Below are 16460 nucleotides of genomic sequence, written 5' to 3' on the forward strand. Positions count from 1 at the left end.
CAGAAGATTTATCACTAGCACATGATTCTTTAGATAATGTTATATGCAGCACCAAAACTTCAAATGAGTTATACTTAAAGCCTGCCCTCTGAGAAGTAAGAATGTTGTTATAAATTGTAGCAACACCTTCCCCTTTACCTTTTAAACGTGGCTCATTTTTATAGCAATAATTTTGGGGGGTAGATTCATTTAGAGTAATATATTCATCTGGTTTTAGCCAGGTTTCTGTCAAACAAAGCAAATCTAGCTTCTGATCTTTGATCAAATCATATTAAGTGCTTTTGTGGAAAGTGATCTAATATTCAGCGAGCCAAGTTTTATTGTTTGCTTATTTGAATTATAGGTAGTTTTAATTTGTTGGACATTAATTAAATTATTGCTTTTGATTTGGTTTGGACGTTCTCTGCATATTCTAATTCGGGGAACAGACACAGTCTCTATAGTGTGATATTTAGGTGAAAGAGTCTCTATGTGCTGAGAATTACCGGCCTTCTGTGACGTGAGGCAGCTAGCAGACGATCGGTTTAGCCGGTCTGTCTGCTTCCTGACCTGGGCACTAGTTGGTCATGTTGGAGCTATAAGACTATATGCCATATTTCTAGATAGAAGAGCAGCACCACCCCAGGAGGGATGAAGCCCATCTCTTTTTAACAGGTCAGGTCTGCCTCAGAAACTCATCCAATTGTCTATAAAGCCTATGTTGTTCTGCTGGCACCACTTAGACATCCAGCCATTGAGACCCAGCAGTCTGCTGTAAATCTCATCACCCCGGTAAGCAGGGAGGGGACCAGAGCATATTACATTGTCCGACATCGTGCTTGCAAATTCACACACCTCTATAATATTATTTTTAGTGATCTCCAACTGGCGAAGTTGAACATCATTAGCGCCAACGTGAATAACAATCTTACGAAATTTACGTTTAGCATTAGCCAGCACTTTTAAATTTGACAAGATGTCAGACGCTCTCGCTCCCGGTAAGCATTGGACTACGGTGGCTGGTGTCTCTATTTTCACGTTCCGTATAATAGAATCACCAATTACAGGTTTCTCAGTGGGTGCGTCACTGAGTGGGGAGAACCTGTTTGATGTTCTGATCGGAACGGATGAGCGGTGTTTTGACCCGCGACTAGCCCGCCTCATGGTCACCCAATTGCCCTGCTGGAACTGGAACCGAACAATGTACATGATTCACTGTACTAGTCGCATCCAAAGCAGTAGCTACAGCCCTCGCATACTTACTGTCCTCAATTAAAGTTTGGATGCGTCAATTAAGTACTTAGGGACAGGGCTGCCTACACAAAACCTGCATGGTCCCAAAGGTACAAATTGTTGCTCTGGACCCAAATGGGCTGTCCTACACTGAGCCATCATTTGATTCACGTGGGCAAGCTATAGTGTGGGCTGCCCATGGTGAGCCCAAAGCTGTGGGCCTTGCCTGGGCAAACCTGCATTGGCTGGGTTTAGGATTATTAAGAAACCACATCTTGATCCCAAAGATTTAGTAAATTACAGACCAATCTCTAATCTCCCTTTTCTGTCAAAGATACTAGAAAAGGTAGTATCCTCACAACTGTATTCCTTTTTAGAAAAAAATGGTGTCTCTGAGGATTTCCAATCAGGTTTTAGACCGTACCATAGTACTGAGACTGCTCTCATTAGAGTTAGTAATGACCTGCTTTTATCATCGGATCGTGGTTTTATCTTGGCATCTTGGCATTAGAGGAAGCGCCTTAGCATGGTTTAAATCATATCTATGTGACCGCTATCAGTTTGTAGCATTAAATGAGGAGGTAACACATCACTCAAAAGTGAAATATAGAGTTCCTCAAGGCTCAGTGCTAGGACCGTTACTTTTCAACCTGTACATGTTACCTCTGGGAGATATTATCAAGAGTCATGGTGTGAGCTTTCACTGCTATGCTGATGATACTCAGCTCTATATTTCAGCGCAGCCTGGTGATACACACCAAATTGAAAATCTAACAGAATGCATAGTCGATATAAAAAAACTGGATGATGAGTAACTTCCTAATGCTAAATTCTGAAAAAACAGGTGCTAATAATTGGACTTAAAAACCCCACATATAATAATCTAGAACACAGCCTATCACTTGATGGCTGCTCTGTTAATTCTTCATCATCAGTTAGGAACCTAGGTGTGCTGTTTGGCAGCAATCTTTCCTTCGAAAATTATGTTTCTAGCATCTGTAAAACTGTGTTTTTCCATCTTAAAAATATATTTAAATTACGACCTATGCTTTCAACCTCTAATGCAGAAATATTAATTCATGCGTTTATGACCTCGAGGTTAGATTTTTTTAATGCTTTATTGGGTGGTTGTTCTGCACGCTTGATAAACAAACTTCAGCTAGTCCAAAACGCAGCAGCCTAGTCCTTACTAGAACTAGGAAGTATGATCACATTAGCCCGGTTCTGTCAACACTGCACTGGCTCCCTGTCAAACATTGAATAGATTTAAAAATCTTATTAATTACCTATAAAGCCCTGAATGGTTTAGCTCCTCAATACTTGAGTGAGCTCTTATCACATTATAGTCCTGCACGTCCGCTGCATTCTCAAAACTCTGGTCATTTGATAATACCTAGAATATCAAAATCAACTGCGGGCGGCAGATCCTTTTCCTATCTAGCACCTAAACTCTGGAACAATCTCCCTAACTCTGTTCGGGAAGCAGACACACCAGTTTAAATCTAGATTAAAGACACATCTTTTTAACTTAGCCTACACATAACACACCAACACACTTTTTATTATTCAAATCCATTAAAGGATTTTTAGGCTGCATTACTTAGATTTACTGGAACCGGGAACACTACTCCTAAAATACTATGTACTTGTGACATCGTAAAAAGAATGGCATAATATTAGTCCTTAGTATTAACACACACACACACACACTAAGTCATTTACACTATCTGACACAGCTGCGTTTAAAATTGAACTGGAGGTTAAGTGCTGGGCGTCCGGTCAGAGGAGAACTGACCCCAACTGAGTCTGGTTTCTCCCAAGGTTTTTTTTTCTCCATTCTGTATGCATGGGGTTTTGTTTCCTTGCCGCTGTCGCCTCTGGCTTGCTTGGTTGGGGACACTTAACTTCTAGTGATTTAACGTTGAATTGATTACAGAGACCGTCTTCTCTGCATTTAATAAGAAATTGGTCACTCTCGTCATTATACATCCCTATCATTGTACTCTTCTACATTATACTGTACAGTGCTTTGATGCAACCTGTGTTGTTAAAAGCGCTATATAAATAAAAATGATTGATTGATTGATTAGTATGTGCTGGCCCTAGCCCACTGTGCCTGACAAAATGCCAGCATGGGCCCTACAGAAGCATGTATGCAAGAGAAGCCTTAGCCATTGTTTGTAAGTGGGAATGGGCACAAGAAGTTCTCAGACTTGCACCTCTTCCTCTCCTTTAGTCAAAACACTGTCCTGTCACCAAATTCATCTTCGACCTTGCTCAGTCTTGACTGCAACAAACTGCACTGGACTGCTGATATGAAGACTATCAGGATGGAAGAGTCAACACTCTTCCACCAGACAGAGAGACTACTCAACTGAATGTGGTACAGACCAGCATCTTTACTCTCATATGTTTACCATCATCAGGATTGTCACATGAAAGAATTGCCCTCCAAAAAGTTTTCTGGTGAGAAAATTGGCCTATGATCTTCTATTAACCATCTACCCTTGCTAGGTGATCATCATGTCAGTTTTGCTGATGAATCTGGGAAAGGGCTGGTAGCAGATAATGTGGGCCAGGTATCTGCTAAGCAGTGTTGGGCATGTTAGTCATAGTTACTAGTTACTTCTCACAAATAGTAACTAAGTTAGTAACTTTGAAATAAGTAATTACCAGGGAAAGTAACTATTGCGTTATTTAAAAATATATATAATAATTCAAATGGCAAACTTGGATACCCCCAATATTAATCACATAGTCAGCTTTTGCTCGAATTGACAGAGAAACCAGCAGTTCTTAAAAGCTATTTTGACAGGAAAATACAACAAAGAATGTCTTTAACATGTACTGTGTCAAGTCTGTATGTTATGAAAGACTTTCTTGCTCTATAAATTTTCATGTGCGAGACAAAGCATTGGCAACCAGTGCAATTTCACAGAGTTTATGGTACGTCAAATATAGCTACACTGCGCACCCATAATATCATAGTAACATATAGTAATGGCACATGATATTGTCAGTAACATTTACATCGTTGTAACAGGGGAAACTGTTCAGGTTGTTAGGAAAGCTACATGGCCAGTAATGCTTTGGATATAATTTTCTTAGCAAACATCATGCTACAGAGAGAATAATAAAACATTCTGGAACTGGAATGTCGCCGTTGCATTCACAGAAAATAGTCCTGTAACTTTATAGCCTAATATGATCCCTGCCAAATTACATTTTGGCAAACATTCAGTCCAACACTGGAGAAAATAGTTCACATGTAATTATGTTTAGACTGTGAAATTCAGTCAGTACCTAGTGTTTTTGTTGAGCCTCTATAAAAGCAGGTGTGTTTGAGCCATGATTCTGACAAATGAGGATTGCCATATTCACTGTGGCAGAAGACTAAGTGAGTTTTTTCCTCAGTCAATCAATCAGGAAATGCAAGATGATGCCATAGACGGCTGCCTAGTGCTCTCTAGTGTTGATCTGAATGACTTTTATTGCCGTTTTGAAAAAACACCATGCGCACCTTTTGAAACCCCCTCTCCCCTACACCTGTACTTCTAATCAGTTAAGATGATGTACATCAGGTCAGACCCAGAAAGGTTTGACACCAGCCTGTGGTGACCAGCTGGCCCCTCACCCTCACACAGATCTTCAACAGATCACTGGAGTTGTGCAAAGTCTCCTCATGCTTCAAATGATCCGCCAACTGTCCCAAAGAAACTGAAAATTACTGGACTTAATGAATACAGACCTAACATCTGTGGCCAGGAAATCATTTGAAATACAGGTTTTGGCTTATTTGAAGGACATCACTGGACCTTTATTGGACCCCCTGCAGTTTGCCTACTGAGCAACAAGTCTGTGGATGACACAGTCAACATGGGACTGCGCTACATACTGCAACATCTGTGACAGTCCTATTCATGGATTTCAACTTAGGATTCAACACCCACCTCCATCTGACAGTGGATCAGTAGCAGTCTCTTCTAGCATCCGTATAATAAGCAATGGAGCTTCTAAGGGTTATGTTCTCTTCCCACTGCTCTACTCCCTCTATACAAATGATTGCAATCACATTGAGTCCATTGTTAAAAAGCCCCAGCAGAGGTTGCACTTCTTTCATCAGCGGAGGAATTTTAACCTGCCACAGGAGCTGCTAAAAGAATTCTACTCTGAATCCATCCTCTGCACATTAATAACTGTCTGGTTCAGCTCAGCTACCAAATCTGATCTCAGAAGACTACAGAGGGTAGTCTGGACTGCCGAGCAAATCACTGGTATAACCCTCTCCAGTCTCCCAGAACTGCACTCATCAAAAATAAGCAAAAGGGCTAAGAAAATCAATCTGGACCCCTCACACCCAACATATTCCCTCTTTGAACTGTTGCCATCTAGTTGACACTACAGAGGACTGAGCACCAGGATAGCCAGACAGACGAATAGATTCTTTGCTCAGGCAATCCACTGAGTTGATGGTGTATCCATGTCACATCCACACATGGAAGGGAAAAGCAGACTTAGGTTTCAGTGAGTTTTATTGTAAAACAACACAGGTGTTCAACACAGGTTGAATCTTCAGGCAAGGGAAAATAGGTAAGTTCAAGTTCACAGTCCAGAACTGTTGCTTCAGGAATTGGAAAGCCTGTCGAGCCTTGAGTGCCCAGGTTAGGGAGCGTTGTCCAACTTTAAATAAAGTGGTTAAAGGGGCAGAATAAAGATTGTAATTCTTCATAAAACGATGGTAAAAATTTACAAACCCCAGGAAACATTGCATTTTCTTCACCATCTTGGGCTCTTCCCAGCTGGTAACAGCATCTACGTTGGTAGGTTCCATGTGTACACCATCTGCGGAAATCAAATATTCGAGGAAAGAAATGATAGATTGGTGAAAATCACATTTTTCGGCTTTGAGGAAAAAGTTGTGCTCCCAAAGACGTTGGAGAACTTGTTGGACATGGATCTGGTGTTCAGGTAGGTTGCGGGAGTAAATGAGGATATCATCAATATATATGATAGTAATCTCGTGTAGGCAATTTCGGAATCTCGTTCATAAAACTTTGGAAAATTGAAGGACTATTGGCGAGCCCATAGGGCATTACCTGATATTCATAGTGAGTGAGTGATAAAGGTGGTCTTCCATTCGTCCCCCTCTCGGATACAGATCAGCACTTTGCAGTTCAAGTTTGGTGAAGACAAGAGCCTCCAGGAACTCTTCTAGGGCCACAGGAACTAGTGGAAGTGGGTAAGCAAATTTTATTGTGGCTTTGTTTAGTACTCGATAGTCTATGCACGGAGGGAGACTGCCATCCTTTGCCACAAAGAAAAAGCTGGAGGCAGCTGGTGACATAGATGGCCTGATAAACCCCTGACTGGAGAGCTTTGTGGATATACTCTTCCATGGCATCATGTTCGGGACGAGAGAAAGGATAAACTTTTCCATGGGGTAATTTGGTGTCTAGCAGCAGGTCGATACTACAGTCCCAGGGCCGGTGAGGTGATAATTTGGTGGCACATTCCTTGCTGAAGACATCTGCGAAGGATTGATATACGGAGGGAATGTTAACAGTGACAGCAGTTTCTGGACTTTCGATGGAAGTGGAATGTAGGTTGAGGGGATGATTTTGATTGACAGATCAGACACTGCTCCGGTTGTTGTTGCGGGTAAATCCATTGTTTTAGGGGCTAGTATACGGTCACATCCACACATGGAAGGGAGAAGCAGACTTAAGTTTTAGTGAGTTTTATTGTGAAACAAAGTGAAACACAGAACAGTCAGGTAGACGTGTTAAACACAGGTATCTTCAGCCAAGGGAAAATAGGCAAGTTCAATGTATCCGTAGAGCCATCATACAAACTTCCTGGTAACACAGGGGACAATGCAGGAGATGAGCCAGGCAAAAGTGTAACGCAGATACCAGCTGAAGAGGAAGTGGTTGAGGTGAGTATAAGTAGGGTGCAGGCGATCATGATTAGTACTCGGGTGATTGTTCACGGGTGTGGTGTGTTCCTGATTGAGCGGGTGGTGATGTGTCACAGGGCTGGCACTGAGGGAACATATAGTGGGTGTGACAATCCAGTTCTGAGATAGGAACCAATGGTCAGAATATTATAGACAAAAGAATTCTAATTAGCAGCAGTTCAGAGTCACATACCATGTTTGCAATACAAAAGATTCCATTTCTATAATCAGTCATTTGGTGTGGAAAAAATATTTGAGTCATCCAGTAACACATACCTGCTTGTTACTTTATTAGTTTTAATTTATTTTATTAAACTGCATAAAATATTAAAGATTCGGACCAATAGTAGCTCAAAGGTGTTTTTAGAAGTGAAAACAAACTCTTCAAGAAAGTTTGCTTTGGTCAGCTATTAAAACTCAAGATGAACTTTGTACTATATTGAGAGCCAAGAAAACAGTCTATTAGATTTACATGTTCTGCAATATGTAGAAATTCAGTTCTAAATGTGTATACTGTCAGTCTGTAATGCGGGTCTGAGCCGTGCGGATCCATTTGCAGCAGTTTATTAAGCAAATCGAGGTCGTACAGGCAGGTTTCAGTAACGGTGAACTGGTATATCAGAGACAAGGCAGAATCAGGAACGATATTACCAGGCAGGGTTTCAAAGGCGGGCGGCAGAAGATCACTGGGTCAATAAACAGTCCAATATCCAAGAAACAGGCAGCACAGAATCCAAATCAACAGTAAACAGTCCAGGGTCATACACAGAAATCAGAGAACAGGGATAAACCGCTTGGAATTGTTGACCAGGGTGACTAAGTTATATAGCCCAGATAATTAGCTACACCTGGCAGGTGATCAGGTAAGTGGGTCACAGAGGGGAGTGATGGGAAATGGAGTTTGTGGAGGAGTTAATACTCAGGAGAGGCTCCTGTGCTTCTACCACTGCTATTGAAACTGGCCTATAAATCCAGTTTAAAAGAAGAAAGGCTTTTCTCCTTTCTTTCTTTACACCATGTATCCCTGCAGACTATGCTCATGATGTGACCACACATCTATCCTATTCTGATGTTGCTGTGCAGTCCACTGTAGCAAAACTTAATCAGAAATGGCAATATGACAAAAAGACATTTTTTTACCCAAATAAGCCAGGTGACGTCGTATTTTTGAATGACCCAGCTCAAAAGCTGAATAAACTGGTGCTGCTAAAGGGAAAAGGGCCATACAAAATATTGACACAATATACAAAATACTGGCACAATTTTTAAGATTACAGATCCATTAAATCCACAGTCAAGAATAATTATATTTTTATGAAGAAAGACGAAAATATACATATGTTTACCTGTCCTGTGAATCCTACACCTTCTGCTGAATGAAGGAATTTTTCGTAAACTTGATTGGCCTCAGCAACGACTGTTGCCACAGCATTCTGGTAATGAGGGGCAGCTATAGCCAGGATGGGAAGGGAAGCCAGTGGCAGGTGATCCACACTGCTAGACATGCAGGTTTCATCATAGCTGTATGGATTCAAACTATAAGAAGACAAAATTAAATAATCCATAGAATGATGTTTGAATAGCTACCTCCTAGTTCTCTGCTTTTTTACAGTAAAGTTTAAAGTTCCCTGCATGTCCCCTTGCATTTTTATCTATTCTTTTAATCTTATCTAAGTACTATGCTCTTGTTGTTTTGAGTTCCTGTTTCCTGTCATGTTAATTTTGTTCACTTGCCCCATGTGATGATGCAATAATGGATGATGTTATGCAATTATTGCAGTGAAGCAACTGATTAATAATAATTTGTCTAGCAGCTATTTCAAATTGATATTTTGTTATCTAATGCAATATAATTTATCCCTTTCAAAAGATGTTTAGTTGTTTACTTTATATAATATTTGAGGCCAAAGACCTGGTGTTGTTCACTGTCATATGTCATACGTACATATGCATTTGTCTGATTTTAATGTCATGAATGATAGCGTGTTACTCATTACTCTTTGCGGTTTGATTTGCAGATTAAAATATATGTATTATTAGCTAAATGTACTTTAAGACAGTTCAGAGGTGGAGATCTGGATTTTGTCTTAGGAAAATGGATTTTCTGTATCAGAAAGAACTAAAGTTTAATTGGCATACTAAAGCACCTCTATCTTTAATCAGGCCAGTTTCCTGTCACAGAATGTGGTGGTTTGATTAATAGGCTTTTAAACCTCAATGTTAGTCGAACTCAGGACAATCATGTATTGTGCCATATCAGAGGCAATATAAATATATATACTGCAACAGTTTGAGTTAAAAATCTTCTACTGAGGAAACAAAATCACCTACATATTGAATGCCCTGGGGGTAAGCAGATAAACATCAAATTTTTATTTTTTAATGAACTATCGCTTTAAGTCTACATTCTCAACAGCAACAGTTATTCTTAAAGTAATATTTCACCCAAATTTAAAATTACCCCATACTTAACTTATTTTCTACGAGAGTTCCAGTTTCTTGGCACACTTATGACTTGCTATATGACCTACGTCATATGTTATACATCAAGTCACAAGTTCATCATTAAATAGGAAGTCATATACACCGAGGTCTTAGGCTTTAGGTTGAGTAAAATATAGGGTAATTTTAGTTTTGGACAGTGTTGGGAGTTTCAGTCAGACACAGAATATTTGTTAAATACGATGCCTTCAAAACAGAAACAAAAAGTAAAATTAAGCCCTTTTTATAGTTTGAGCAATGAAGACGTAGGTTCTGTATATCCGATAACCAAAATCACTGTAATGCTTTCCTGGATCATTTCTCTCAGCTCAGAAATACAAAAATAAAATCAAGAGGGTACAAAGAAAAAACCCAAAACGTCATCTAAAATTAATTTTGCTTTGACAGGGTATGTGGTCTTGTGTGCTCCTGTAGTGATCTGACAGAGTCATACGATTCAGGCACATTTCAACCTCACTGTATGATTTTTTTTTTTTTTTATAAGAGCATAAGAAACACACACACACACACACACACACACACACGGCTAGATAGAAGCTATTGAAAAATTTTAAGCAGGCATTTAAAAACTGGTAAAGAGGGTGCAGTTCTAATAGAAGCTGGTAACTAGTTCCATAGACTGTGACCTGCAACAGCAAGGGCTCGATCACCTCTGTGCTGGAACCTAGATCTAGGGACAGAGAGGAATATTAGTTTGACTCCAAAGAATACATCAATAGGGTGGCATTTGAAGTCCCAAAAGTAAGTTCAAGAGGAGCCTAAAAATTGTCTTGTCTATTATCATACGTCTATATAAACAACGGGTCATAAAAAGCAAATTGGTCATTGTGCTGTCCCAGCAAATATTTCAAGCCAAATTAAAGAGTAATTAAGCTTTTTCTGTGGTTGGGCCTTGGTTATGGAACATATTGCTACTTGGGATTAGTGTGGCACCTTCCCCATCCATTTAAAAAAAAAAAAAAAAAAAAAAAAAAAAAAAAAAAAAAGACTTGCTTGATCAGGCCTACTAATCTTCTATTGTATAATGGTCTTGATATTTACTTCAGAATGTTTCTGTCCTTTTTAGTTTAAAGCCATGTTTGTTTTTTTTACATTTTTATTTAGATTTTAATATACAGTACTTTGGTCAGTCTTGTGGCTATTTTTAAATGAGTTTATAAACAAACAAGAATTTGAACTTGACGACTGAATGGACAAGCAGAGAATGTTTTACCATTAACAATCATCAAAAATAAATAAGCAAATAAAAATAATAATAATTTTTGGCCTTTGCGTTGTTATTTCTACACCTTACTTTGAGACCAAAGAGAAGGCATCAGCACACACAGGTGGGCAGGGCACCAGTCTGATCAGCATGCTGTCCGCTGCTGCCTGGAAGTGTGCCCGAGCCACGCGCTCCAAAACGGACGCCAAAGTGGCAGTGTCACCAGCCTTTCCTCCAGGGTCACCACCTCCGGAATCCAATATATGACCTCCATGAATCACCAGGATAAGCAATTTTGTCCTGCACTTCCTCTGGGGTTGTGGGGGGTGGGGATTAGTAAAATCTGAAAGAATAACTCAATGTGATTAGAAGTGGGATAATGAGGACTAACCTCCATCTCTTCCAATCCATCCACACTGCTCTGTGGCGCACATCGAGGGTGTCGCAGCCTGTACAGGCTCTCTAGTGGTCAATGAGAGACAGATAAAAACAGTGAGTGGTTGAACAGATTGTTCTCTTCTCTGCAGTGAGGCAACAGTTTCTACCTTAAACCATCGGTCTTACTGATGCCTGATGGGACAATCAGATTCTCTAAGAAAAACCTTTGTTCTCTTTTCCTCAAACCAGTATGGAATTATTAAAGCAAGTCACTACCATATTGTTCAGCCAATTTGTCTTTGTAGTGCAGCGTCTGAGCCATGCGGATCCATTTGCAGCAGTTTATTAAGCAAATCGAGGTTGTACAGGCAGGTTTCAATAACAGTGAACAGGTATATCAGAGACAAGGCAGAATCAGGAACGATATTACCATGCAGGGTTTCAAAGGCGGGCAGCAGGAGGTCACAGGGTCGATAAACAGTCCAATATTCACAAAACAGGCAGTAGAAAATCAGAATCAACAGTAAACAGTCCAGGGTCATACACAGAAATCAGAGAATAGGGCTAACCGCTTGGAAATGTCAACAAGGGCAAGACAAGACTTCACAATGAGAGAATCAGGGTGACTAAGTTATATAGCCCAGATAATGAGCTACACCTGGCAGGTGATCAGGTAAGTGGGTCACAGAGGGGAATGATGGGAAATGGAGTTCGTGGGGGAGTTAATACTCAGGAGAGGGAGCTGGTGGTGGTGATCGGGAAGAGCCACAGAGACCGAACTTGTGACAGTCTTCTTCATTACTGCATTATCTCACTCTGTAAGGGCTTTTCATATTTGAAACAATTCACCCCACAATTATAAATAATTAAATTCAGGGTTATCTTGCTTCATACTTCAAACTGCTTATTAACTTCCTCTTGCCCATTGGTGTATGTTGGAAAGACACTAAGGTCATAAAAAATCTGAGTAATAAGGGAACATATATCAGTTATTTGAGAACATGATGTTACTTCCCCTGATTGCCAGACATTTACTGAGTATAACTATGATATTGTAGGACAACTTAAATATAAATATAGCATTGAAGTGAAAGTTTTTCACCATGGTGGAGATATAATAGATGGATTAATATATACACATGGTCAGAATTATTGGTACACATGGTAAATATAATCAAAGAAGGCTGTGAAAATGAATCTCTGTTGTTAATTATTTTGATATTTTATTTAAAAAACAATAATAATGCACATAATACACATTATAATACACACTGGACACAGTTAACCATACACTTTTATTCAGTACTTTTTGAAACCTCCATTTTTCCAAAATGCCTGGTGAGGTTAAAGAATACCTGACAAGAGATAAATGTCATGTATCTAAAAAAGACTTTCAGGATTTCCAGCAAATATATACCCATAGCATTACAAATACAGCAGTATATTTCATTGTAAACATGGGGTACTTTTTATGTCTGTGTTCAGCAAACCCATCTTTGTTTGCTGCTACAAAGCAATTTTTTGTTACATCAGACCATTGAAGCCAGTCACATTTGAAGTTCTAGTTATTTCTGACAACTGAATATGCTGGGCATTGTTTTTGCATGAAAGCATTTTATTCTTGAAACACTCCCAAAACATATCTGGTGTAGGTGTTGTTTGATTTTTTTTTTAGAATTTCTGACACCAAGACTTTGGTCTTTGGAGACCCTTTAGCCTCTTACATTTTCCTCCTCAACATGCGTTGGGACGATAAAGACACATGTCCTCTTCCATGCAGATTTGTAGCATTTTCTGTTGATTGGAAATTCATAATTTCCCTCATTATAAAAATGGGAATTTTCACTGCTCTAGCTCTTTTCTTATAGTCACTTTCTAATATGTGAAGCTCAGTTACCTTTTGCAGTTACCTTTCTTTGTATTTTCTCATTGTAATGAATGATTAAGGAAATTTGGAGTTTGTTTTTCTTCGATATTCCATCGAAACAATAGGAAATAATTGTATGGTCATAATCAGTCTGGTGTGCTCAAACTTCTAAATTAAAATAGGAATATACTTTTCAGAAATTTTACTCAAAAGGTTTACTCTAGGTTTTCCAATAATTATGTCCAATGTGTATTTGAGAAAAACATTACATAATGATGTTTCCCCCTATTTTCAAATGTTTTATTTCAATGAAAGTTAGATTTTTGTGATTTTTCTTTTTATTAAATCAAATGTATTAATAATACAGGTTTATTTTTACAGCCTTTTTTGTCTTATTTTCCAAGGGTATCAACAATTCTGACTACGTGTATGTAGAAAAAAAATACCTTTCTTGTTTTCTGTAATTTTATTTTTGTGTATTGTGTATGTTTTGTGTATGTCACAAGCGTCTTAGTATGCCACCATCTCCTCCTTTGGAGTCAGGTGCAGTTTTAAGTCGCTGCGTGTCATCCATAATCTGGTGGTCCTCAGTTGTATAGCCAGGAGTCAGTAGTGCTTTTAACCATCCACCGTAAAAGTGTACATAGCTGCGATTGCAGCCCATCATTATGCAGTGGATAGCTGGTTCTTGAAAAAAGCATGATCTCATCGTCAGGTTCCTGAGGGGTGCCAGGAGGTTAAATCCTTCTAGGTCACCCCTAGTGCCCTCCTGGGACCTCTAGTCCTGGAGGGGCTTCAGAGGGGTCCCTTTGAGCCAAAGGAGTCAGTTAAGCTGAAGTTTCTGTCTGCTAAGACAGCGCTCCTGACCGCACTCACTTCCATCAAGAGGGTCGGGCACCAGAACCAAGGCGAGCACACTGGAGTGTTGCCTCTTCCCTGCTTTTTATCACAGTGCTCACATGTGAGCCCAAACTCTCACTTTTTTTTACATCTTGCTTCCACTTTCACTTGCTTCAGTGCAGATTTTATTCATAAGTGAGAGGTCACGTGCAAATTCTGAAGCTCACTGTGCTCAGGTGTGTTTTGAATTCACTGTTCAGTTGAGCGGAAATGTGGATTTATCATACCAGAAGACTTTCTTTGCTGGGTTCTAAATAAGTTAATACATCACATATATATATACAGACGTGGACAAAATTGTTGGTACCCTTTGGTCAATGAAAGAAAAAGTCACAATGGTCACAGAAATAACTGTTATCTGACAAAAGTAATAATAAATAAAAATTCTATAAATGTTAACCAATGAAAGTCAGACATTGTTTTTCAACCATGCTTCAACAGAATTATTTAAAAAAATAAACTCACGAAACAGGCATGGACAAAAATGATGGTACCCCTAGAAAACACTGAAAATAATGTGACCAAAGGGACATGTTAATTCAAGGTGTGTCCACTAATTAGCATCACAGGTGTCTACAACCTTGTAATCAGCCATTGGGCCTATATATATGGCTCCAGGTAATCACTGTGTTGTTTGGTGATATGGTGTGTACCACACTCGACATGGACCAGAGGAAGCAAAGGAAAGAGTTGTCTCAAGAGATCAGAAAGAAAATTATAGACAAGCATGTTAAAGGTAAAGGCTATAAGACCATCTCCAAGCAACTAGATGTTCCTGTGACTACAGTTGCACATATTATTCAGAAGTTTAAGATCCATGGGACTGTAGCCAACCTCCTGGACGTGGCCGCAGGAGGAAAATTGATGACAAATCTAAGAGACGGATAATCCGAATGGTAACAAAAAGCCTAGAAAGACTTCTAAAGAGATTCAAGGTGAACTTCATGCTCAAGGAACATCAGTGTCAGATCGCACCATCCGTCGTTGTTTGAGCCAAAGTGGACTACATGGGAGACGACCAAGGAGGACACCATTGTTGAAAACGAATCATAAAAAAGCAAGACTGGAATATGCCAAACTACATGTTGACAAGCCACAAAGCTTCTGGGAGAATGTCCTGTGGACAGATGAGACAAAAATCGAAGTTTTTGCCAAGGCACATCAGCTGTATGTTCACAGACGAAAAAATGAAGCATATCAAGAAAAGAACACTGTCCCTACTGTGAAACATGGAGGAGGCTCTGTTATGTTCTGGGGCTGCTTTGCTGCGTCTGGCACAGGGTGTCTTGAATCTGTGCAGGGTACAATGAAATCTCAAGACTATCAAGGAATTCTAGAGAGAAATGTACTAGCCAGTGTCAGAAAGCTTGGTCTCAGTCGCAGGTCATGGGTCTTGCAACAGGACAATGACCCAAAACACACCGCTAAAAACACCCAAGAATGGCTAAGAGGAAAAATTGGACTATTGTAAAGTGGCCTTCTATGAGCCCTGACCTCAATCCTATTGAGCATCTTTGGAAGGAGCTGAAACATGCAGTCTGGAAAAGGCACCCTTCAAACCGGACACAACTGGAGCAGTTTGCTCATGAGGAGTGGGCCAAAATACCTGCTGAGAGGTGCAGAAGTCTCATTGACAGTTACAGGAAGCGTTTGATTGCAGTGATTGCCTCAAAAGGTTGCGCAACAAAATATTAAGTTAGGGGTACCATCATTTTTGTCCAGGTCTGTTTCATGAGTTTATTTTTTTTTAATAATTCTGTTGAAGCATGGTTGAAAAACAATGTCTGACTTTCATTGGTTAACATTTATAGAATTTTATTTATTATTACTTTTGTCAGATAACAGTTATTTCTGTGACCATTGTGAGTTTTTCTTTCATTGACCAAAGGGTACCAACAATTTTGTCCACATCTGTATATATATATCAGAGTTCGTAAAAAATTTCATTTGGATTTTCATATTTTAATTATAATAACACATTTAATTGTTTACATTTTCTTTGTTAATAATGAACCAAAAGCTTCTAGAATTTATGAATTTATTTATTTATATATGATGAAAGCAGATGAACAGAAACTGTGCATCACTTTTTTATTTTCAACACGACACCATAAAATATGCTGGGCATATCCATTTCTTGGTTTTAATAGATTCTCATTTTTATGAACCAATATTAATTCTTAAATCTTAAACAATGATGTTTTCAGTTGATTAATGCACCTACCATCCAATAGCTATAAGGCTAAAGCTTTGTGCTTTGTTACTTTTGATATGAAAAACAGTGATTATGCTGTATCTGTAGCATTAGTCACTGTTAATTCTCCCTTTACTGAACTTTAGGTTTGACAGTATCAAACTGTATGCCATGTAACCTGTTATTTAGGGTAAATAAACTAATTAGGGAGGAGAAGCATTGAGATTATGTTAAGCTTTCAACATTA

The 16460-nt window shown here is 39.2% G+C and overlaps 1 protein-coding gene and 1 long non-coding RNA gene across 10 annotated transcripts in view; both read right to left on the reverse strand.

Annotated features, from left to right (window-relative positions):
- plrdgb (PITP-less RdgB-like protein) overlaps window positions 1–16460 on the reverse strand; it is a 114006-nt gene that overhangs the window by 69319 nt on the left and 28227 nt on the right. For 4 of the 9 annotated variants that reach the window (XM_043221661.1, XM_043221660.1, XM_043221662.1 and 1 more), the window contains 3 exons: window positions 11266–11336; window positions 10965–11185; window positions 8515–8704 (listed from right to left, as the gene is read on the reverse strand). In XM_043221661.1, coding sequence (XP_043077596.1) covers window positions 8515–8704; window positions 10965–11185; window positions 11266–11336 — 482 coding nt within the window. Of the gene's footprint in view, window positions 1–8514; window positions 8705–10964; window positions 11218–11265; window positions 11337–11682; window positions 11869–16460 lie in introns of those variants that run through there. The other 5 variants (XM_043221664.1, XM_043221659.1, XM_043221663.1 and 2 more) reach the window with 4 other exon arrangements.
- Window positions 5423–7961, reverse strand: LOC122326625. Its single transcript, XR_006247497.1, has 3 exons — window positions 7820–7961; window positions 6309–7253; window positions 5423–6054 (listed from the first exon to the last, which is right to left on the reverse strand). It is a non-coding gene; the product is annotated as an uncharacterized LOC122326625 (long non-coding RNA).

Source organism: Puntigrus tetrazona, chromosome 21 (assembly GCF_018831695.1).
Source record: "Puntigrus tetrazona isolate hp1 chromosome 21, ASM1883169v1, whole genome shotgun sequence".
Taxonomy (NCBI): Eukaryota; Metazoa; Chordata; class Actinopteri; order Cypriniformes; family Cyprinidae; genus Puntigrus; species Puntigrus tetrazona.